The 26,097-nt window shown below is 38.0% G+C and overlaps 1 protein-coding gene across 1 annotated transcript in view; it reads left to right on the forward strand.

Annotated features, from left to right (window-relative positions):
- Window positions 1–543: 543 nt before the first annotated feature.
- The window catches only part of GRM8 (glutamate metabotropic receptor 8), a 683,451-nt gene continuing 657,897 nt past the window's right edge, over window positions 544–26,097 (forward strand). Inside the window, exon 1 of the mRNA XM_070755423.1 lies at window positions 544–1,053. Within this exon, the coding sequence (XP_070611524.1) occupies window positions 544–1,053 (510 nt within the window). The remainder of the gene's footprint in view (window positions 1,054–26,097) is intronic.

The following is a 26,097-nucleotide window of genomic DNA, read 5'->3' on the forward strand; positions in this document are numbered from 1 at the left end:
TCCATTGTAAGATAAAATACAGGAAATAGTATAAGGGCAGACTAGATGGACCATGAGGTCTTTTTCTGCCGTCAGTCTTCTATGTTTCTATGTTTCTAAAATTTCAGAAATCAGCTGTTATAAAGACGTAATACAAATTGCAACATCTACCACGAGATAAATTAACTAAACATTTTCTCTCTCTAATATTTCAGGAGAATTTCAGTTACAAGATACCATCCAAGGATTTGAATTGGTGGCCTTTTCCTGACTCCGGGAACACTTACTCTAATATTAATCTGTAGTCATCGAAAACACTTGAAAAGCGAGCAAGGCAATTGGCACACTTAACTGAAATGGATTCTTTATGTCAGAAACTCCTTAAAGATATTTATTAAAAATAACAACCAACAGCTCCTCTTTTCTAGCTACTACAAGGGTCCTATATTCTGAATCACCGTGTACTGATGATAGCCTTTAGAGGAGATAGTTTCAAAATATCCACTACTTCCTGTAGCAAGGAGAAAATCTGGATCTTGGATTGCAACACCATCTTCAGAAAAAATGGTATACAAGGACAAGCTCCTAGCATCTTGCCATCATTTTTTCCTGCTTGCGGCCAGATTCTGTTGGATAATTCCTATGATACGAGGAACTTATGGCCAGGAATATGCCCATTCCATTCGACTCGACGGAGATGTGATCTTGGGAGGACTGTTTCCTGTCCATGCCAAGGGAGACAGAGGAGTACCTTGCGGTGAACTCAAGAAAGAAAAGGGAATCCATCGCCTTGAAGCAATGCTATATGCAATTGATCAGATCAATAAGGACCCTGACCTTCTTGCCAATGTCACATTGGGTGTTCGGATTCTAGACACATGTTCCAGAGACACTTATGCTCTGGAGCAGTCATTAACTTTTGTGCAAGCTTTGATAGAAAAAGATGGATCTGATGTGAAATGTGCTAATGGAGATCCTCCTATTTTTACCAAGCCAGACAAGATAACCGGAGTAATAGGTGCAGCGGCGAGTTCTGTGTCCATCATGGTGGCTAACATTTTAAGACTTTTTAAGGTAAGTGCATCTTCATTTTCTATTTTTAGAAACAGAGGCAGGTATTATCGCTCTAGCTGCATGATATCATAGCAAGGAATATATCAACACCAGATGTGAGGGTGATGTGGCTGTAACATCAGTCACCCCTTGGGTCACCAGGTTGATTTGGCTGATCTAAACTTACTTAAAACCTGGGAAAGTAAAGTCTTAAAATGTCTAAAAATGAAAATGTCTAAAAATAAAACAAGCAGCGTTCTTAAGGAAATGAATTTGAAATCAAATAAGAGACTTGTTATAAAAAAAGTCTCTGCTTTAGTCACCACCCTCCTTACTTCTTGAATGGAAGGTTTATAAAGAAGAGGCAGTGATGGCGAATCTCTGACCAGAGGTGGCATGCAGAGCCCTCTCTGTGAACACGCCTGCTGTTGCCTGCTGCTCTTCTGGTTTCTGGCAGCTGATCTTTGCAGGCAGTGGAGTGCTGGAAAACAGTCCAAAAAACTGCTGGAAAATGGCCCAGAAATGACCAGAAAATGCCCCCAAAACGGCTCCCAAACAGGCCATTCTTTGGGCTATTTTCAGGATGTTTTCGGCTAGTTGGTTTTCAATTTCCCGGGACTATGGTGCACACCCATGCACATGCATTCTGGTTTGGGCACTTGGTGGCCAAAAAGGTTTGCCATCACTGCTATTGGCACTTAAACTCTAAGCAATGCATTAGAGAGAGCTTAAAATCCTATATTTTGATAATAAAGTACAGTATTTAGATTTGTATATTTGTTCTTTCTGCATTATTCCTTATGTACAGTAGATTTGGAAAAGAAAAAGAAATGGCTTTTCTAAAAGACATTTGGACTTGAGTCGTTTGGATTCTGGAACTGTTGATACAGAATTTTTCCTGGAGAACTTTGTTCAGGAACCTGTCATTATAATGAATGGTTTAACTGAAGTTAATACAGCTAGGCGAATTAACTCTTATGGTGCAGACAATTTCTGATTGATTATATATTTGTTCTAGGCTGGTTTTGTTTGATTATAGAATCGTAGATGATCAGTTGTCAATTTTACATATATATTGGTTTATAAGAGTGTCAAGGAGATAAACAGTGAAATATTTTAGAAATTGTAGTCTGTGTAACAGTGCATATAAACATATACCATTACTATAAAAAAGGTAACCTCTCAATTTTTACAAGCTTATAATTTTTCCTGGATGAATTTATCTGCTCACTTCAAAATAATAATCATGTTGGCATGTTATTCCTGGAACTCATAATATATTTGTTTAAATCATAAAGCATAAGCAATGGAAACGTAAACTTGCCACATATTAATTTGTCAAATGTAATGGATAGATGATTTCCACTGAAATTCATTAGGGAGCAACATTTTTTTTTTTAAAAAAAACATTTGATGGATAACCAATTGATGATGGCACACTGAATTTGGGATATGTTCAATATATTCTAAGAACAATATCTTTTATAGGACCGTTAGATTTGGAGAGCAATATTAGATAATAAAAAAGTTAAGAGGATTTTCTTTGTTCGTAATAGCTACCATATAGTAGGCGTCCAATTTTTGCAGTATAGATCTGATAACCTAACTTCTTATTAAGATTTATAATCCTACTCCTTGTGACTAGGAGGAAAGAAACAAATCAAATTCTGCTTATCCCCACCCCCAGTATAATCAAGGCACTCAGCTGAATGGGTTAATTGTCTGCATTAAGAAAAGAGTTCTGTGTTGAGAACATTAAAATTCTGTTTCATTCTTAAGAGCCAGAAGAAGAAGCTTGATCAGGTTGACTTGTTAGAGATGAAAAGAAAAGGAGGACGTCACCAACTAGCTCCAAAACACTCTTATTAAAATGCATTTGAAAGGTGGATGCCTATATGATTTTATATAACTTGCATAGATGAAGCTTAATCTTCCTTTGCTAATACACAAGAGATACGGTATGCTCAGCAACTTTAAAAAGAATTGATGTTAATTTCAGTATATCCCGTTGCTTGTCATTAGTGTTGGGCGAACAGAACTTGCAAAGTTCGGTATGCCGAACCCAAACCTGAACTTTTTTAAAAGTTCGGGTTTGGCGTTTGGTGTTTGCTCAAACACCACGAAGCGCCGCCGCCTGCGAGGAGAGTGGGGAATCCCATTGTGGGATTCCCCACCTCCTTTTGCTTGCAGCGCTGCAAACAAAAGGAGGTGGGGAATCCCACAATGGGATTCCGGGGGCGGGGCTTTGACGTCATGGAGATTCCTTCCTGATTGGCTGAAACGGGAAGGAAGGAGTCTCCATGACGTCAAAGCCCCACCCCCAGAATCCCATTGTGGGATTCCCCACCTCCTTTTGCTTGCAGCGCCGCTGCAGCATCCTTTTCCGTAAAAATAAAAGGAAGCAAAAGGAGGTGGGGAATTCCGGAAAAGGATGCCGCAGCAGCACTGCTGCTGTTCGGGTTCGGGTTCGGCAAACTCACCCAAACTTTACGGCAAAGTCCAGGTAAGTTCGCCGAACCCGAACTTCATTGGGTTCGCCCAACACTACTTGTCATATTTGGGTGGACTTTAGCCCCATTATAAACACATGCATAGTTATTTGGTAGGACAGCTACTTCTTATTCCTGAAATTGCTCAGGAAAAACACTTATTATTCTCCGACTATTCATCTCTTTAAATTATAGGTCCACAGTGGTGCATGAAATCAATCCTTCATAAAGTTATGCCGCAGAAATGAAGGTTTGAGGCAAAAATACAGTTTTCTGAATTCCCCTTGACTACAGTTCTGTCCTTTGTGAGGATCATAACATAAGCTGCTGCACATTTATTTGTTTAAACCAGTGTTTGTTTAAACCAGTTTGGAAGCTTGCTTCGTTCATGCGCCTGCTACATTTGCCTGTCCCTTTTTACCCTCTGAGCATGTGCAGGAGGCTTTGTGAACAGGGTTTTGTGCACTGAGGGTTTTAAAAAAAAGATAATCTGTGTGGGTGGGTGGAGCTTGCTTCCACCATTAATGGTTATCCAAAGCACTGGCAGCTACTGCTAAGGTACGCCGGGACCGGAGAGAACCAGTGAATCAGTAGCATTTCATCCCTGGTTTAAACTGTTTATTAAAATTGCATCCTGTTAAATAATATGAAATTAAGAAATGCTTGAAGACTTTGCAGTTAGTTAACATCATCTCTAATACAGGGTCATCTAAATTATAGCTTCTCTCTCCCTCCCTCTCTTTTTAAACTGTTGAAGACAGTGAAGGAGACAGATTTAAGAAACTAATCCCTGTAGAACATGCATTAACTGTGACTTGAGAACAGCAAAAAGAAAGGAAGCCTATGAATTGTCTCAGATGCCAGCAATTTGTCTTTTGAAAGCATGATAGCTACTTCCTGATTGCCATTATGCAATGCAATTGCAAATAACATTCCACTGCAGTCTTAATCAATACAGGATCACATGATACTCCTTCTGGGGACAGCTTCTACTTACCCATTTAATTGATGTAACACAGTTACTAGCAAGAGGAGGCGGCATCTCTTTTAGATTTTAATTAGATATTCTTCCCAGTATTTTTAAAAAGAGCGAGGAAGGAAATCCAAAGAGCAGTCTATGAAGAAATTAAATCTTGGGGCTTGTTCATATTTGGTTGTATAAATATTAGAAAATTAGTTCTTAAGGAGGGGAATAAAATATGCAACTGATCGGTTCTACGAGTTCTAAGAAACATTTATTTCATAGTAATGTGTAAAAATAAATCTTAAGACAGGAATTGAAGGGTAGCTTTGCAGTGGCTGAGTTTACATATTATACTACAACTTAATGTGGTTTATTCTGGCTCTATGTGATTTGTGAATCTAACTGCTTTGACTTGTAAAATGAGTTTTACGATTTAGTGTTATATAAAAGCTGGCTACTATGGCGTCTGCAACCAAACATAGTTAAAACTAATACTGAATGATGTATTATGTGTGTGTTGCAATCAGTGAGATATTATGGTAGCTTCCTTCATATGACCAACCCATATTTCTACTTAAAACACACACACACACACACACACACACACATATATACACACACACACTTTTTCAAACATTCCATTATACTTTATTGAAATCAAGAAAACCGTTATTGTTATCCTAGCAGCAGCTAGATTTATAGAAGTTAGCATTACAAGGGCAAAATAATTTGATTTAGTTCCCCTTATAGTAGTATGTTGCTGCTAAAGAATTCTAATTTTCTTAATAAATGCAACACACTACTGAGGTTTTTGGAAAGATTTTGTGTGTTTGTTGCATTGACTAATGTACAAGAATTAAAATGAAAGTTATCCCTCCTCTGTTCTGAATTATGAACAGATGTCAGTACTAACCCTCTAGAAGCTCTGAAGTGTTGATTTCTTTCCCTGATGTGTATCTTTCTTTCACTTCGGTGGGCAGAAAGTTGATGTGAGAAAAGGTTGTGTTGCTGTTGTTTGTGAAATGGAAACCTGTTGTGAATACTCATCAGTGAACTTTAAGCAATGTACCACAAATGAATTTTTGACTGGTGAAGATGTTCCTCCAATTGAAATCCACTATCAAATTCAAGTAATTTATGGGGATTATATTAATTTGAGTACTGTATTATGCTGGGTCAAAAAAAAAACCCATGTAAAGATGGTGAACTAGGAAGAGATGATTTGTGTTATTATAAATGAAGTGGATAACCTGTGATAGCAAATGTTTTTCTCTAGGAAAACTGATGAACTGATTAAGGACAATCAGTGGATCACTCAAAGGGAAATGGCCAAGTTTGAAGGAAAGTGTGGGTCACATTATTTATGTTCTTCACCATTAATATGTTTGTGGCAAGATGAATTTCTCACATGGCAGAAAGGAAACTTGAAGAGTTGAAAGCAGCCAGCAATTGTTGTTGTTAGGAGAAGAAAGGTGAGGAAATTCTTCACATTGTGACAGTATATAAACATGGGCTTAATCTGACAACCCAGAAGGAAATGTTAGTTCATGCAATATGAAATATACAGAACAGGGGTTCCCAAACTTGACAACTTTTAAGACTTGCAGATTTCAACTCCCAGAATTCTCCAGCCAGCTATGTTGAATTCCACAAGTCTCAAAGTTGCCAAGTTTGAAGACCTCTAATATCATCTGTTAAAAAGTATAAAAATTCAAGTTTCAGTAAGAAAATGTATGGTTACTGCTTTTGGAATGCAAATATTGTGACTTACATAGATTTCTTTGGACCTAGCACCATTAGATCTTTAGAATATTACACTACAACACTCAAAATTTTGAAATAAAAATAAAGCCAAATTTGGAAGCACAAGAAGAACGTTCCCTTGCAACATGTTAGGCCTCATACATCATAAGCAGCTCAAAAGGCAATTGCAAAACTGAACCACACTGTTTTCCTCATCTGCCATATAAGCTCAGGCTTGGTGTCAGGCAACATTCATCTTTTCCTGAGTGTAAGGAATACAGTGATACCTCATCTTACAAACACCTCATCATACAAACTTTTTGAGATACAAATCTGGGGTTTAAGATTTTTTTTGCCTCTTCTTACAAACTATTTTCACCTTACAAACCCACTGCCGCCGCTGGGATGCCCCGCCTCCAGACTTCTATTGCCAGTGAAGCACCCGTTTTTGCGCTGCTGGGATTCCCGAGGCTCCCCTCCATGGGAAACCCCACCTCCGGACTTCCGTGTTTTTGTGATGCTGCAGGGGAATCCCAGCAGCGCAAAAATGTGCGCTTCGCTGGCAACTGAAGTCCGGAGGTGGGGTTTCCCAGCAAGGGGAGCCTCAGTGAAATCGCAGCATTGCAAAAACACAGAGGTCCGGAGGTGGGGTTTTGATGACTTAAGTGTTTTTGTGATGCTGCGATTTCACTGTTGCTCCCTTTGCTGGAAAACCCCACGTCTGGACTTCCGTTGCCAGCGAAGTGCTCATTTTTGCAGTGCCGGGATTCCCCTGCAGCATCATAAAAATGCAGAATTCCGGAGGTGGGGTTTCCCATGGAGGGGAGCCTCAGGGGAATCCCAGCAGCGCAAAAACGGGCGCTTCGGCTGGCAAAAGGGATGAATTTTGGGTTTGCACGCATTAATCGCTTTTCCATTGATTCCTATGGGGAATATTGTTTCATCTTACAAACTTTTCACCTTAAGAACCTCATCCCGGAACCAATTAAGTTTGTAAGACAAGGTATCACTGTATATTTATGGGTATGTGTTTGACTCAAATAAGTTGAAAGAACTATCATGACATGACTGAAGAGATAAAATGTGGATTTGTTTGGGGGGGGGGCGTTAATGGAGTAGCTTGAAAATATATGAAGGAGCAGACATTTCATTCAACCCTTGTAGTTGCCATTGCTTTTTAATTAACAAATATTGTCTAGAAAAGGAGCACTGCTATAGATGGCAATTCCAGGAAATTAAAGTACAGGTAAGGAAAGGAATAAACATTGCAAACTCTGGATTTCTGCAGTTGTTTATAGTCCTGTATGTTGCAGGTAATCTTTGTTCTACTGTTCAAAGCTCCTATGGCATTGAAAGCAGAGATGGGCTGCTTCCGGAATGGCTAATTGTGCACAGTTCGCAGCTCTGGAATGCAAGTTTGGGATCGAGTGCAATTTTGCTTCCCGTACCTGTGCAGGTAGCAAAATCTCACACAGGGACGCATGTGTGGGTGCACTTCACTGAGGTTTTTTACTTCCCCGCATGTGTCCCTGTGAGAGATTTTGCTACCTGCACAGGTGCGGGATACAAAATTGCGCTTGATCCCGTACTCACGCTCCAGAGCCATGGAGCTGTGCACAATTAGCCGTTCCAGCAGCAGCCCATCTATGACTGAAAGTAATAGAAACATAGAAACATAGAAGACTGATGGCAGAAAAAGACCTTATGATCCATCTAGTCTGCCCATATACTATTTTCTGTATTTTATTTTAGGATGGATATATGTTTATCCCAGGCATGTTTAAATTCAGTTACTGTGGATTTACCAACCACATCTGCTGGAAGTTTGTTCCAAGTTTGTTCTTAGCAACATTCAAATGCATCTATCATGAATTCATCTCTTACAAACTCGTTTGAAAGGAAGACTGTTACACATCAAGGAAGACTGTTAGAAGAGTTGTTTTTATTAAGAATATTGGTATTTTGAAACACAAATTATTGATAGACAAACAAACTTGCTTTGATTCTGACTTCAGAGAGACAGATAGCACACTTACTGTATTAAAATTATTATTTTGCAATGATACATTGAAATATCCATGAGTAGCCATGCAATGATCTAGTGGTACAATATATATCAGTTGTAACCCAGCTAAGAGTATATTTCAAAGGAGTGTTTTATAAGTAATGCTTCAGTTCTACATATGTCCTTCTTGGTCTGGAGATGACTGCAATGTATGACTATAGGCAAGGGTGAAATCCTCTGAAGTCTTCTACCGGTTCACTTTCCACACGCTTTGTGCATGCATGTATGATGTGCATGCATGCGTGCTGTGCATGCATGCATGCTGTGCATGCATAGACTCTACATATGCATGTGTGCTGCAGACACTACCATGCAGCTCTGCAAAAGGGCCATTTTGAAGCCATCAAAATGATGGGAGGAATCAGCTATGCTGCACATTAATTTACATTAATCTAGATTGCGTGACACAGCTGATCATCACACAGCTGATCATCAGATATACCAGTTCGTCCAAACTGGAGGCATTTTTTACTACCTGTTTGGGTGAACTGGTGCAAACTGGTAGCATCTCACCTCTGGCAATAGATTTGGGAAACAATTCAACCATCAGTCTCCAAACACCTTTGTAAATACTTTGTTGGAAAACATAATTAGTTTTTGGATGTCACTAACGAAATAGATTAACATCAACATTAGTTCAAAGTAATTTTCTTCAGGTGAAATCATTTATTTTGATATGTACAGATTATTGTATTAACTTTTTCATTAGTGTTTGGTGTAAGAAAGAAAATTCAGTTGCATGAGATTTTTGAGAGGCTGCAATGTCCCTGCAATATTACTAGATATGAAGAAAAATAAATTGCTTTAAGAGCAGAATAGATTTCCAGTGTCTTTTGAGAAAGATGTGAGTGGGAAGATTTTAATCAGTCTTCTGGCTCCATTCAGCCTTAATGTTTGTTGCATTCATATACAGTATTTAATTTGCATGAAAAAGATCTCCAATTCTCTATCATCTAGCAGTATGGGAATAATTCTTACTTGAAACTGTAGGGGGTTCCTAGAAATTATGTCAAGTTCAATTGTTTGATGATGTAAATTAATGCAAGTGGTTTGATTTGATTGAATGAGTACTGGATTGGTCTTTCAAGAAGAAGTTTTTCTTTGGTAGAAGTAAAATGTTCAAATGCTTTTCAAACGGTTATTACATGCAATATTGTGAATACATAAATGAAATTGGAAACACAGTCATATTTGTTTTTCCTGATAATTTCAAAATTACCAAGCTTAGCAGGTTTTAAGTGAAACAGCAAACATTGTAAAAATAAATTATATAAAACAAGACTGAATATGAAAAAAATGCTCAGATGGCAAAATAGATGGCGGTAGGCAGCTTTTTTCCAACATATTTTTAAAAATTGATTTGAAATAGGATTTTTAAATGTGAAAATCCACATCTCCATTTGAAGAGGCACACAAATGGAATAGCTCTATTTCTGCAAACAGGTACATGTGTATTTAGGAATGATTCAGCACCTGTGAAACTGATATAGCTGTGCTATAGATCTGCAATATTATTGGCTGTTGGTCAGGAGTAAGCTACATAGATTAGGTCATATTTTGTAATCACAGTGGAAAAGGAAATGTGAGAATATATTTGAAGACTTTTGATGGCATTGATTATTTTGTAATTTCCACTGAGTTTGAAACAACTTCACCTTCCAATAAAATGTGTTGAAATGCTGGCTGGGGAATTCTGGGAGTTGAAGTCCAAATATCTTCAAGTTGCCAAGGTTGGGAAACACTGTTTTACAGGAGTTCCTAATCCAACTTTTTTCTCATTTTGCATAGGATGCAATCAGACCCAATAGCATCTCTATATTAGTTTACAGAATATATAAAATGTGCCTGATTTTAATTTTACCTTAAAGCATTTATTTATCTGAAGCAAATATCTGTTTGCTGATGCTGCAGAGATTGAGAGATGCAGCAATAATCCAGAGGTATTGTGCAGGGGGTGGGCTTCACATAATTTAACAATCCACTTCACCTAGTGCATGATTTTGCTACCTCCACAGGTGCGGAAACAAATCGCGCTGAGTTTTAAAAAGGGCATCTAGAAATTTGGGTTTCTTACATGAAAAGACCCCAACTTTTCACTGTGTAATGTGAAATTAATTGATTTGAACCTCGGGTTTCCTAAAATTTTGAAAACCAGCATTCAAAACTAATAAGTGAGAAATTATTTATATTCTCTGTGGGGGGCCCAGCCCTCTGGAATCAGCTCCCCCCAGAGATTTGGACTACCCCCACCCTCCTCGCCTTCCGCAAGTGTCTTAAGACTCACTTATGTTGCCAGGCTTGGGGCAAGCAGATCTAGACCCCCTGGCCAATAATTGTGATGTATGGCTGTGATTTGAATTTGTTTGATTGATTTTTAATATATTGGGGTTTTTAGCTTACGTAGTTTTTAATTAATTAGATTTGTCTCTGTATTCACTGTTTTATATTGTATGCTGTGAGCCGCCCCGAGTCTTTGGAGAGGGGCAGCATACAAATCTAATAAATAATATATATATTATTATATATATGGATTGACTCTTGTCATGACACAATACAAAGCACACACAAACAAAAAATTAACATTGGTATCAAACCAACTGGAGTTCATCTGGGAGAAATTATGTTGAGTGGGTAACAAACTTCATTCATTATGAGCATCAATTACATTAATCATTCAGTCTCCAAAACAGAGAGATAATTTTATTTTACTCTACAGGCAAAACTAGTGTAATTTCTAATGGCTTAGAGTTTAAAACCTTAGCAGAACTGTCAGTAAGATGTATAGGTGATAGTCAGTGAAGGGCTACCAAAAGTTTTACTACCATACTGTGGGCCTGACTTATGCAGGATGCCTGGCATTTTCTTTCAACATCTTTCAGTGCAAATTGGATGCTCTGGGGTGGAGTTCCATTTTTGCTACCCCACTGCGTTCCCCCCGTCCGGGAAGTAGCCCACCCCTGGTGATAGTTCATAAATACTAACTACAGAATTAGTGTCCTATTATTACCTTTTGATAATATGGATGATGATTATTTTCATGGTTTTGAATATATCACAAGAATACATCTTGTTTCTATTGTGTTGATAGCTATAATACTTCTGGAATATAAAATATAAAATATGCCAGACATATAAGATATCTGGAATCAGGGAATTAAAAAATGATATCAAAATAATATAAGAGAGATGATGATAGACTTAATATGTTTTTATTTAGATTTGAGAAGAAATAAAGGAATTTATTTATTTATTATTTATTCATCTGATGGTTTTTCTTGAATATTGAACATAAAAAAATGTAAAGTGTTTACTAAAGTCAGAGACAAGTATAATTAAAAATAGTCAAGTAATTTTCTAAAGCTCTAAAATAGAATAATAACAAACAACAAAATCTGTTAGAGTTATAATTTGGCATCATATCTGTCACTCCCATACAGATAAGAACACGGTCTAAACTATAATATAATATTAGTTCTTAAATTGCAAAGGCGATAGTCTATAGATACTGAAATGCAACAAGGTGATTATTTCAAAGATTAATGGTGCATTAATTGAGTAAAATAGTTATACAATGGATTATTTATTAGGTTTGGATTAATCTAGCTACTGAATCCTAACTACTAAAGATAATTTTCAAAAAATCTGGGAAAGCAAGGAACATATGAGATGTATGATTGTTTTTATATTAAGGGTTTTAAATTGTTTTAATCATTGCATTTGTACTGTTTTGTTGTTGTGAAACGCTCCGAGTCTTCGAAAAGAGGCGGCATACAAATCTAAATAATAATAATAATAATAATAATAATAATAATAATAATAATAGCAACAACAACACTCAAAAAGTAGACAGAAGGACTAATACTGGCGGCACAAGAACAGGCCATTAGAACAAATGCCGTCAAAGCCAGAATTGAAAAATCAACAGACAATTCAAAGTGCAGACTCTGTAAAGAAACAGATGAAATAATCGATCACATACTCAGCTGCTGCAAAAAGATCGCACAGATTGACTACAAGCATAGACATGATGCTGTGGCACAGATGATCCACTGGAACCTGTGCTGGAACTACCATTTACCAGTAGCAAAGAACTGGTGGGATCATAAGCCCGAAAAAGTGGTCGAAAATGAGCAAGCAAAACTACTGTGGGACTTCCGACTTCAGACTGACCGAATTCTGAAGCATAACACACACACCAGACATCCTGATTGTGGAGAAAAAGAAAGTATGGATCATCGACATCGCAATCCCAGGGGACAGTAGAATTGAGGAGAAGCAGCTAGAGAAATTAGTGAAATATGAAGATCTAAAAATCGAGCTGCAACGACTCTGGCATAAGCCAGTGAAAGTGGTCCCAGTGGTACTTGGCACGCTGGGCACAGTGCCAAAGGATCTCAGCGGACATTTGAAAACCATTGGAATTGACAAGGTCTCCATCTGTCAATTGCAAAAGGCCGCTTTGCTGGGACTGGCAAACATAATTCACTGCTACATCACGCAGTCCTAAGTGCTTGGGAAACGCCCGACTAGTGATGAAATACGAAATCTAGCATAGTGATCTCGTTTGCTGAGTTGTATTGACATAATAATAATAATAATAATAATAATAATAATAATAATAATAATAATAATAATAATAACTGTTCTGTCTGGGTCCCTCCAGAAGCAAACACCAACCCAAAAAGAGAAGCCAGACACACTGGTAAAAAGCAAAGGCAGTTTATAGAATTCAAAGCAAACACAGGTAACAGAAAATGTCCTTACAAACAGGAACACGCTGAAACTTCAAAGATGTTTCACGAAGGCCATGAAGTAAAACAGGATTCTTTCTGTCAAAAACAATGCTGGAGATAACAAACATATGCCTCCCCCAAGTCTTCCAGTCTTCTAGGCCACAAGCCAAGATCAGAGACGCCGAGAAGCAAAGCACGGTCACAGAACTTCCAGTTGATAATGCTCCACATGGCTAAAAGGGCTTGCCTGCCTTTTAAACCCTGCTGAGGAGAACCACACCCAAACCCAGCTGTTGCCAATTCAGTGATGCCAATACCTTTCTAATTGGTCCCGTCTCTGAGCTGCACGTCACTGTCTCATGTCAATTATAGCCTGTGCTTCCTCATCCAATGAGGCCAGGCTACTGGCTTGGGAGAGCCACCCCCCCGGGGCTCTCAGGCTGCTCCCCCTCATCCTCTTCCTGACTTTCCTCTCCCCCGTCTGCTTGGTCCTCCCCCTCCTGTTCACTGTCCTCCTCCTCCAGGCCTGGATCCAGCAGAGACGCAGCCGGTCCCTGAGGAGCCTCAGGCTGAATCACATCAACCAATAATAATAATAATAATAATAATAATAATAATAATAATAATAACAACAACAACAACAACAACAACAACAACAACAACAATTGGTTCATGCGTCTACAGTGTGCATACTCGTTTTGTGAAGATCTTGATAATTATGCCTTCAATTATATTTTACTCAAGAATGAGGACTGGAACTCCTGAATACTAAAATTTTGGCTTAAAACCAGAAAGCAACTTTTTTCTTTAAAACCAGAAAGCAACAGAATTATGTGAGACATCGACTTAGAAACTGCTGGCATAAAGGATTATCTGTTATCTAAGGGAGAAGAAATGTGTTCTTGGAATTCAGGTGCTTCTGAATTCAGCATAGACCAAGATAGCTATAAGACTACATGGCTCTTCTGGCAAATAAACAGATCTGGCTTTTGACAACAGCAAGCGAAACACAGCAGGGAGCTTTCCAGGCTACTGTATAACTAGCGAATGTGGGTTCATTTTAGCCAGCTGCTATAAATTTGAAATCTAATGTTTTCAAGTCTTCCTTGGCAGTTTTGTGGCATTTGCTCCACAAAATGTAGCTGAATTACATTTGCGTTTATCAGGCTTCCACTGAGAGAGATGAGAAGCCCACTGAGCCATATTATGGAATGATGCAAACTGGCATTTAATCCCCTTTGCTTACAGTGGGTTTGGACCATCATGCTGCTTCTCCAACGTTTTAAAAAAAGACACTAGTTTGGAATAATTACTTCTATTCTTAGGAGTCTATATTTATTGTTAAAACTTTATTTGCACATCTACAGTATTTTAATTGTCCTGGCACTTTCCTTTGTCCTGAAAATAATAATATATTTAAGGGATGGGGGAAAATGTCCTTTTAAATGTATATACAGTGGTACCTCTACCTAACAACGTCTTTACTTACAAACTTTTCTAGATAAGAACTGGGTGTTCAAGATTTTTTTTGCCTCTTCTCAAGAACCATTTTCCACTTACAAACCCGAACCTCCGAAACTGTTACCGAAAAAGGCAGGGAAAAGCCTCCTTGGGGCCTCTCTAGGAATCTCTTGGGAGGAAACAGGGCCGGAAAAGGTGGGGAGAAGCCTCACGGGACCTCTCTAGGAATCTTCTGGGAGGAAACAGGGCCTCCACCCTCCCGGTGGTTTCCCCAATCACACGCATTATTTGCTTTTACATTGATTCCTATGGGAAAATTTGCTTCTTCTTACAAACTTTTCTACTTAAGAACCTGGTCACGGAACGAATTAGGTTCATTAGTAGAGGTTCCCTCTAATTTTTTTTTTGGGAGGGCGGAAAAGTATAGTGTCTGAGCGGCAGTCCCTTCGTGACTTGGCGGCACAAAAATAATAAATAAATAAATAAACAAATAAACAAACAAACAAACAAACAAATAAACAAACAAAAAACCCACCCTGTTTTGCCTCAGAGAATTTCAAAATAAAATACTGTACTGTGTGTCTATAACAGTGAGCTCATAATAGGGCAACTCTATCAATATCAAAATGCCACTTAAATAGTTGAGCTAGTTTCAAACTAGATTTTGATTTTCTTTCTCTCTTCCTTACTCCCATTCTTTTTCTTTCTCTTTTCCTTCCTCTCTTTTTTCTATCTGTTTCTGTTTCTCTCTCTTCCTCTCTTCCTCTCTCTCTCCTTCCCTCTCACTCTTTCCCTCTCGGCTTCTGGGCAGGTTTGGAAAACTCTGAGTTGATGATGATTTTTAAGTGAGTGATTGCTCACTGCTCAGCTTAGAGGGAACTATGCTCTCAACTTAATCTTTTTCAAAAGGCTGTTGAAAGAATAAAATGTTGTAGTGGAAAAGAAATATATTTGACATCCCTGGAGGCTGGGGGAGGAAGCATAGCATAAGTACAATATGCTGCAAAGAGTTTTCTTTGCTCTTTCCTTGGTCTTCTTAAATTACGTAAATCCATTTAGTTTTCCAACATGACAACACTATAGTCAGGGGAGAAAATAAGGCCAAACTTTAATTTTTTTATAACAATGCCATAAAATTTGGAGTACTGATTTGTAAAAAGAACAGAATAGATATCTCAGCAACAAAAAACTGGCTCACCACTGACTATACCGAAATACAACTCACTGCTACAAGAAACATGCCTTTTCCTTTAAAACCATTGACTATGCTATAAACTCAATATTAAGTTTAGCAACCATTCATATCGCTCTCATCCAGGATGATATGTCTGTTGAAAAAAAAATCAAATTGCTACAAAAATCCAATTAATTCAAAATATGTCTCCCTCAAATAACTTTTAAAGAAAAACTGGTATTAATATAGCTTGTATTTTCTAGAAATAGGCATGACATTATCAGCATCACTTAAATTTACAATAATTGGATCAAGGTTAATATCTATCTATTGATATATTTATACATCTATCTACCTCTCTACCTCTCTACCTACCTACCTACCTACCTACCTACCTACCTACCTACCTATCTATCTATCTATCTATCTATCTATCTATCTATCTATCTATCTATCCACATATAAGCCAAACTCCACTCAATCATCACAAAATCTCCAGAACTGTAAAGTCTACAAATTTGAAATTTAGCAGGTATGCTCCTCTTGGCTTCTAGATGCTTGCTAAGAAAGGATTTTTTTGAAATGACTATCAGTATTTCTTATACAGTATTATATTAATTAGCATGCAAGTGTGGCCAGTGCGTGACTGATCTGGCCTGCGGGCTGGGAGCTTAGACATTCTACTCCCCCTCCCCACCTGAAAAGAACTCTGTTCCAACTGCAATTATTAACACCCTCTGATGCTAAGGAGCTACACATTCTACATAAATTTTCAAGCTTTAGGTGTCAATGTATCCAGCCCGATCGTAAGTACTCATTAATTTTTGTTCTATCGGGCTCTCTAGTAGACTCCTCCCAAAAATTCACAGGTACAAATTTCAGACATACACGCACGTTTGAAAATTCAAAACAATGTTCTTTATAATGAAAATTCACTTAAACTAAGCCCTCTTTTGGTATAGCAAAGAGCACTGTCTCCAAACAAACTGGCAATTTGTACAAGTCCCTTATCAGTTCTGTGATACTTAGCTTGCAGCTGTAAGGTAATTTACAGTCCTTCTTCTTTCACGAAGTGAAACACACTTTGCTCTGGTTTAGTTTCAAAGCGGGGGAAAATCAGCACACAAAAGGTCAAAGTCAGTAAAGCAGTCACGAAACACAACGATCAGATAATCCTCCACAATGGCCAAACCCACGGGCTGCTATTTATAGCAGCCTCACTAATTACCACAGCCCCATCCAACCACAGGTGGCCTCATTTTCTTTGATAATAATCTCTCAGTTGTTGTTGCCTATGCATCGCTATCCGCATGTGTGGCTGTATCATTAACTCTTGTTCTGAATCCAAGGAGGAGCTAGATAATTGATCTCCTTCTGAGCTGTCTGCCACACTCTCCTCCTCCCTGTCACTCATGTCTTCTTGGTCAGAGGAGCCTTCATCATCAGATTTCACCGGGGGCAAAACAGGCCTGCAGCATGTGGATGTCTCCCCCACATCCACAGTCCTTGGGGCAGGAGCTGGGCCAGAGCTAACCACAACAAATTTTCAAGTAATTTATCAAGCCCGATCACATAGTTTCATAGCAAAGCACGGCTATCCAGCTACTAGTTATTGGAGTTATTGAAATCGTAAAAGCTTTCTAACTACCAGTATGCAGGCAGACGGGTGTGTAATCCAAGGATTAACCAGATGGTGGCAAAATGAACTTCAAATAGATGTACAAGAGATGAAGAATATAGTGGAGAATATAAGGAAAATCAAGAATACAAGGGTTAGAGAAATGAGAAGGACAATATTACATAAGTGGTATCATACACCTGTACAACTTGTGCATATTTTTCTGAATGTTAAGGTAGCCTGTTGGTAGAGAGGGGTGTTCATGCATATGTTTTGGAACTGCTTAGTAGTGCAGAAATTTTGGAAAGAGGTGCAAGATGAGATTAATAGGATGTGAAATATAAAATGGGTGATTACAAAGGAGATGGCAGTATTAGTAACGAGGAGGGATATGGGTGATTTCAGAGAAATTAAGGAAGCAGCTATAGAAAGTGCCAGGGCATTAATAGTTTTAAGTTGGAAGGATGCAACAAAATGGACAATACAAAATTGGTACAGGTACACTGTGGAACACATTCAATTTGAAAGTATGGATATTAAAATGAATACGATTAATGGAAATAAAGTGAAAAAACTGATGGGAAGATGGGACAGGGTTAGAGGTTTTATGGTCGGTAGAATTCAAGACCGAGTTATAAAGAATAAATTGGAATCACTCTATATTTTATAAATATGCTAATGTTCCCAGTTCAAAATATTATACATCCTCATTTGGTGGAGGGAATAGAATGAATGATGTTAGGTGGCGGGAGCACATATCACAGTGCACTGTTTTTCTGTTATGTGTATTTGTTTTATTATTATTATTATAAAAAAATCAATGAATTTTAGTTTAAAAAAAGCTTTCTAACTATCGGCAAGGATGACATGTTGGTGTCTGCTTTACTGCTACTCCTTCGGGACAAATTTCTAGGACCATAATCAGCCAAATGGGCAGAAACATAGAAACATAGAAGTCTAACGGCAGAAAAAGACCTCATGGTCCATCTAGTCTGCTCTTATACTATTTTCTGTATTTTATATTAGGATGGATAAATCTCAAGCATATTAAGATAGGTTTCCTATATTTTGAAGTAAATAAAGAATGCATATTATGAATACTTTCAACCTACTGAATTTAGAGTTCAAAAATACCTACGAACATCATGTTATGTTGAGGAAAATGACTATTGTGTGAATTTCTGCAGGTATAAGTATTTAATTACTACATGGTCATTTATCATGCTTGTTTGTCCTGGGTATTCAGACAGATGGCAGTAGTTGGTTTCTTGATAATCATTATGAATTGTGTTTATTACCTGAGTTGGGCTCTGTATTATAATATGAAATGTTTCCATTTTATGATGCTTACCTGCTGCAACCCTGCAGGCAATCTATTGATACAGAGTCAGTCATTAAAATATTAGAAAATGCAGACCATAATACTGAGGTCACACAGACAGACATGGCCACATAAGTTGGCTGTTCAAGAGCCGTTTCTAATAGAAGAACTTTGAAACCATATATTTGTAACTGAAATCTAGCAGTTATTGTTGCATGACAAAAAAGAAGCTTCCCCACATTTAGTTATTTTCCTAGTAGATCCTTCAAAATTTCATTTGATCTGATCTAAATGTAGTTCATTAAATCATCTGCCACAATGCCCTACCAGTCAATGAATACTTCAGCTTCAACCGCAACAACACATGTGCACAAAATAGTTATTTTGTAAACCCTTTGAAACTTGACTGCAGAAAATTTGACCTCAGCAACAGAGTGATCAATGCCTGGAATGCACTACCTGACTCTGTGGTTTCTTCCCCAAACCCCCAAAACTTTAGACCATCTACAGTCGACCTCACCCCATTCCTAAGAGGTCTGTAAAGGGTGTGCATAAGCGCACCATCTTGCCTACTATCCCTGTCCTACTGTCCTATTGTCCACATTTACCTACTTGCTTTTGTTTATGTCTTCGGAGAGGGGCGGCATAAAAATCTAATTAATAATAATAATAATAATTACTATTATTATTATGTTTATGCCATACCTATTATCTTGTACATGTTTTGAAAAATAAATAAATATGTAAAAATAAATAAATAAAGAACATTTTGGAGACCTAGCAGCTGCCTTAGTGTGTATAATTGCTGCAGTACCAATCTAATGACCCTGAGCACTTCTGTAGGTCAGTGACTTGTTCCTAATAATAATAATAATTTATTAGATTTGTATGCCGCCCCTCTCCGAAGACTTGGGGCAGCTCACAACAACGATAAAAACAATATTATAGTGGCACAAATCTAATATTAAAAAACTAAAAACCCTATCATAATTAAAAACCAAACAGCACATACATACCAAACATAAATTATAATAAGCCTGGGGGAAAGATGTCTCAAATCCCCCAAGCCTGGTGGTATAGGTGGGTCTTAAGTAGTTTACAGAAGACAAGGAGGGGGGAGCAGTTCTAATCTCTGGGGGGAGTTGATTCCAGAGGGCCGGGGCCACCACAGAGAAGGCTCTTTCCCTGGGGCCCACCAGACGACATTGCTTAGTCGACGGGACCCGGAGAAGGCCAAATCTGTGGGACCTTATCGGCCGCTGGGATTCGCGCGGTAGCAGGCGGTTCCGGAGGTACTCTGGTCCTATGCCATGTAGGGCTTTAAAGGTCATGACCAACACTTTGAATTGTGACCGGAAACTGATCGGCAGCCAATGCAGGCCATGGAGTGTTGTAGATACGTGGGCGAATTTGGTAAGCCCCACGATGGCTCTTGCGGGTCTTGACTTGTTCCTAAGTGCATACAAATAAAACAATTCTAGCTGGTTCTAGTTTCACTAATTTTTCAGACACTTGATATAGAAGGATTTCACTTCCATTTTCCAAACAGTTGTGAGTAAATAGATCTTAGTTGAGAACTGAGGGTGATACTCTTATATCTCAGGTGACTGGTAAAATAATTAGCAGGTGCACTTCTAGATTTTTTTCTTTCTTTTAAGCCCAAGGGGAAAACCAGCTCCAAAATACAATAATAAGAATGTTTTTAAAAATTGGGTTCTGCCTGGCTTTTTGTTTATCAGCAATCTTCTATATGTGTTATGTCAACACACTTCTGTAAAGAGAGGGACAGAAGCTATTAGAGTGCAGTGTGAGCATGGTGTTAGTTGAAGACAGTTTGAAAAATAGCTAAATAACTACTGGGATCAGGTTACAGCAAACTGAAACATGGTATTTTAAATGGCGAAGAACATTCTTAGGTTGCAAAATAATGGAAAAATGTACTTCATGAAGAGCAGAAAAACATATCCTGAAGTAACTGATGGTGCATGGAGAATTAACAGAGGTTGATTTTTGTTTTTGTCTTCTAGAAATAATTATTTTTCCTATTATGGCAATGGGGCAAATGAGTAATATGGATAAGCACTAAGTAATGGTGGACTTCAACGTCCACCATTGAAAACTTGGCAACATCGAAGTCCGCTATTGGAAACTTCACTTTTCTTTTTCTAGCTTTTTCATGAGCCTCAGTGAATTAAACCAGGATTGTTGATCAGATTCAAAAATATCATCCTTAATGTTGTATTAAGGATCTGCCAATCTCAATTTCAATCTCTCTCCTCCTCGTAATTTGGTATAGTGATATACTGTAGGTAATGTATTGGAAACTGAAAAACTGAATTGTAATCCTGCTTTGTGTACAAAACCAGCTGGGTGACTTTGAGCTGGACACATTCTCTGAATCTTAGGAAGGAGGTAATGGCAAGCCTTCTGCCGCACGAATCCCAGCAACCGGTTAGGTCCCTCCGGGTCCCGTCGACTAAACAATGCCATCTGGCGGGACCCAGGGGGAGAGCCTTCTCTGTGGCGGCCCCGACCCTCTGGAATAGAAACATAGAAACATAGAAGTCTCACGGCAGAAAAAGACCTCATGGTCCATCTAGTCTGCCCTTATACTATTTTCTGTATTTTATCTTAGGATGGATATATGTTTATCCCAGGCATGTTTAAATTCAGTTACTGTGGATTTATCTACCACGTCTGCTGGAACTTTGTTCCAAGGATCTACTACTCTTTCAGTAAAATAATATTTTCTCATGTTGCTTTTGGTCTTTCCCCCAACTAACTTCAGATTGTGTCCCCTTGTTCTTGTGTTCACTTTCCTATTAAAAACACTTCCCTCCTGGACCTTATTTAACCCTTTAATATATTTAAATGTTTCAATCATGTCCCCCCTTTTCCTTCTGTCCTCCAGACTATACAGATTGAGTTCATGAAGTCTTTCCTGATACGTTTTATGCTTAAGACCTTCCACCATTCTTGTAGCCCGTCTTTGGACCCGTTCAATTTTGTCAATGTCTTTTTGTAGGTGAGGTCTCCAAAACTGAACACAGTATTCCAAATGTGGTCTCACCAGTATTCTATATAGTGGGATCATAATCTCCCTCTTCCTGCTTGTTATACCTCTAGCTATGCAGCCAAGCATCCTACTTGCTTTCCCTACCGCCTGACTGCACTGTTAACCCATTTTGAGACTGTCAGAAATCACTACCCCTAAATCCTTTTCTTTTGAAGTATTTGCCAACACAGAACTGCCAATACAATACTCAGAATGAGGATTCCTTTTCCCCAAGTGCATTATTTTACATTTGGAAACATTAAACTGCAGTTTCCATTGCTTAGACCATTTATCTAGTAAAGCTAAATCATTTACCATATTACAGACGCCTCCAGGAATATCAACCCTATTGCACACTTTAGAGTCATCGGCAAATAGGCAAACCTTCCCTACCAAACCTTCCCTTATGTCACTCACAAATATATTAAAAAGAATAGGACCCAGAACAGACCCTTGTGGCACACCGCTTGTAACCTCCCCCCAGAGATTAGGACTGCCCCCACCCTCCTTGCCTTTTGTAAACTCCTCCAAACCCATCTTTGTCGTCAAGCTTGGGGGAACTGAGACATCTTCCCCTTACCTATGTAGTTTCTGTGCACAACATGACTGTATGTATGTTTTTATTTACTGGGTTTTTTTAGATTTTTTTATATGTATAATTGCTATTTTAGATTTTAATTATTAGATTTGTCTCTATGTACTGTTTTTATCACTTCTGTGAGCCATCCCGAGTCTACAGAGAGGGGCGGCCTACAAATCTAATAAATACAAATAAATACAAAATACAAACCATTTCTGCCAAGAAAACTGCAGCAATTTGTCCAGGCAGTTTCTGAGAATTACTCACAAATGGAAGAAAAAAATCTAATTAAACATTGTGACCCATTTTTCTGTTTTATATGATGATTTAACATAGCACCTCAGGTTCCTGCAAAGCCATAGATATTTCTTTTCTGAAACAAAATTTAGCTCATGTCAAATGACTATCAAATATGCAGCAGATGTGAATTTAAAAATGAAAAGAATAAGTATAATCATTTCTTCTCCAAACTTGCACCATATGCTAATAAGAATTAAACAGCACAAGTGAGATATCTGAGCACGGCAGGAAGGGACCTACCAACAATCATTCTGGAATTTATAATACTAAAGTGTTCACTTTCACAATAGGAGCCTATAATATCAATTTAAGTCCAACTTAAAGTATACAGAGAAGGCAAACAATTGTGCACATTTGCACAGTTGAAGGAGTAAAATTAAATCTCAAGACACAACCCTATCAGTTATGCACAGCTAATAACTTGCTATGTGATTGCAGCTATAATTTGTACATTGGCTATGCCTTGCATTTTGTAAGCATAATTCATAATTTGCTCTTTTTTATTGCTCAGACATGATTGATTATGTGAAACGAAGTGTGGAGGGTATATTTTTCCACTGTGCCAACACCCATATAATTTATTTATCTAAATTTGGACATTATCTCCTTTAATTTTTTTTTAAACTTTCCATATTTTTGTTTTGGCTACATTTCTGGATATATAGTTACTTTTTCTTTGAAAAAGATATAATTTGCTTCTGAAAAAAACCCTACCATGTCTACCATGTTTACTCCTGAAGCTTTATTATAGAAAGCTACAGGAGTAAACATATATGATTACTGTCAAATAATAAGTAATGGCATTTGGGTAATAGAACAGTATCCATCAAATTCCTTAAAATTTAGGTTTATAGACATTATAGTGGTTATTGCGAGCATTTGACCCAATACTCAGTAAACCAAGCTCTTTTTGACTATTTTCTTCCTTTTATTTTTTAAATTGGATTTAGTATAATCCTTACAGGACTCCATGGTTTCCATTTGTTTTAAGTTGAAATGTGTTGTGAGTATTCCTTGTCAGCCTTTGGAAATGTCAAATTTAGAAGATAAAGACGTTGTAGAAGCTGTTAATTACCCTTATTTAAGAGATGTGGAGGAGGCTAGTGGTGACAAGGATTTGATAGAACCTCCATCTGATGAAAGTATGGAAAGTAATAATTCTTCGGATAGTGGGAGTGTAGAGAACAGTCCTTGATTAAGTACCAAATTCCGAAGGTTAGAGAAAAGGAGGGACGAACTGAAATGCTATTCTGAGTGTGTAAATTAATTAGTTACATCACATCCGAAACTGAACGGAAAAGATGAACGCTTTTCTTCAAAGTGCTATAAACAAGATGGATGCGTTTGCGGTTTCTCTGGAGAAGTGAGTTTTATATTGCATGGATAAAACTGTTTTTAATAGCGTGAACCTGACCCAGTGATAAGAAGATGTTTTGAAATAGACAGCCTGTTCTTTTAGAAAGAATTATAACTTCGTAGTTTTAGTTTGTGAGATTGGAATGCATTTCGCATGTCGGAGCCATGTATGATGAATTCCAATGTGGAAGGAAAAATAAATAAATGTTGTTTTGAAAATTACAAGCCTGTAAAGCTCATATTCTTGGAGGAGCCAGCCAGGTTCCAGTCCAGGTCCAGAACACACTAGAGGATTTGGGGATTGAAGAGCTCTAGTTATATGGTTCAGAGTAAGAATTTAAATAGTTAAGCTGTTCTGGGGGTGACAGAAAAATCTTTGGAAAATTATCAAGTTTAAAATATTTGACCTTTGCTCTGAATGCTAGGTGTAACAGGAACAAGGGTGAAATGTTACCAGGTAGGCAAGGTTTGGGAGTATAGGTAGCAGTGGCTTCGAAGAACCAGTAGCGGTGGCAGCACGAGGCTCTGCCCACTAACCCGGATGTCATTATTTTCTTTTTTTAACCCTCTGTACATGTAGAAAGCCTTTTATGCATGCACAGAGGGTGAAAAAGCACACATTATGTGGCATGCGTGTGAGCAAAGCAAGCTGGCACGCACAAATTGCACGGTTCGGAACCAGTAGGTAAGGTAAGTAGATTTCACCGCCGAACAGGAGTACAGTGGTACCTCTACATACGAACTTAATTCGTTCTAGGTTCTTAAGTAGAAAGGTTTTGTAAGAAGTAATTTTTCCTATAGGAATCAATGTAAAAGCAAATAATGTGTGTGATTGGGGAAACCACAGGGAGGATGGAGGCCCTGTTTCCTCCCAGGAGATTCCTACAGAGGCCCCACGAAGGCTTCTCCCCGCCTTTTCCGGCCCTGAGAACATGTAAAGTTGTCGCTGTCTTATGCAAGTCATCTTCATGTTATACAGACCAAACCAGTTCAGCTTGCACAGCATAAAGTCAGCTTTCGGATGCTCCAAATTCCTATAATTTTGCTTAGCACAGGAATTCGTTTCTAAAAATGCTTATTTCCTATTTCCTGTAATCCATGCAATCAACTTCCACCAGTACAGAAGACCCAAAGGCCTTATTTATCACTGTCATTATCTGTCCATCTCTTAATGAAGAAATTGCACACGCACGTTTGACAAGGATGGAATATGCTTCATTACAATTATATTGTGGTGACTTTTTTCTTTAAAAAAAAAGAATGTCAATGTACAGTCCTCCCCCCCCCCTTTTTTTTGGTGCTTAATACTGTATGTCAGGCTTGCTTTCCTTTCCCTCCTGTTCAAACAATGATAGTGGATTTACAGTTATTTCACAGGTATTCTTTTCATTTTGGTTTTGAAAAAAGAAGGACTATTTTCTCTTATCTGCACAAGCATTGTCTTTGGCACATTCTCAGAGCCTTCATGACCACAGTTTTTTATTTGATCTGCCATGTGAAAACAGTTGCAAATATATAGACTGAATGGACTTACCTTTTGTGGCAGTCTCCTAATTATATACAGTAGAGATGTGAAAATTTTGATCTTGCAGTTTAACGGTATTGTGAGCTGCTGTTCAACAGCATTAGTGGGCCACAAAAGCCTCCTGACATAAAATTACATTTAAAATTGAAATAAACACATTTGATGACAAAAAGGATGATTATTTGTCAATTATTTGATGCAATACTGTATTAATTTTAGCTGGCGTGTTTCTGCTGTATGGAGAACTGAGATCACTCTGCACCACTGACTATATTTGGAGAGGGGCGGCATACAAATCTAATAATAATAATAATAATAATAATAATAATAATAATAATAATAATTTGCTTTAGTCCCTCTTATCTGAGATCCAAACTTTGGTTGGATACAGATCGTTATGAAGTACAAAATGACCTTCCCCTCTCACTGAAGTTTATTTGATCCGGCAACTAATTAGATTCCTTTCAATACTTAGAGAGTAGGATGCTTGGCTGTATAGCTAGAAGTATAAGATAGAGGAGAAGCAGGAAGATGGAGATTATGATCCCGCTATATAGAGTGCTGGTGAGACCACATTTGGAATACTGTGTTCAGTTCTGGAGACCTCACCTACAAAAAGATATTGACAAAATTGAACGGGTCCAAAGACGGGCTATAAGAATGGTGGAAGGTCTTAAGCAT

This window comes from Erythrolamprus reginae, chromosome 6, assembly GCF_031021105.1.
Source record: "Erythrolamprus reginae isolate rEryReg1 chromosome 6, rEryReg1.hap1, whole genome shotgun sequence".
Lineage (NCBI taxonomy): Eukaryota > Metazoa > Chordata > Lepidosauria > Squamata > Dipsadidae > Erythrolamprus > Erythrolamprus reginae.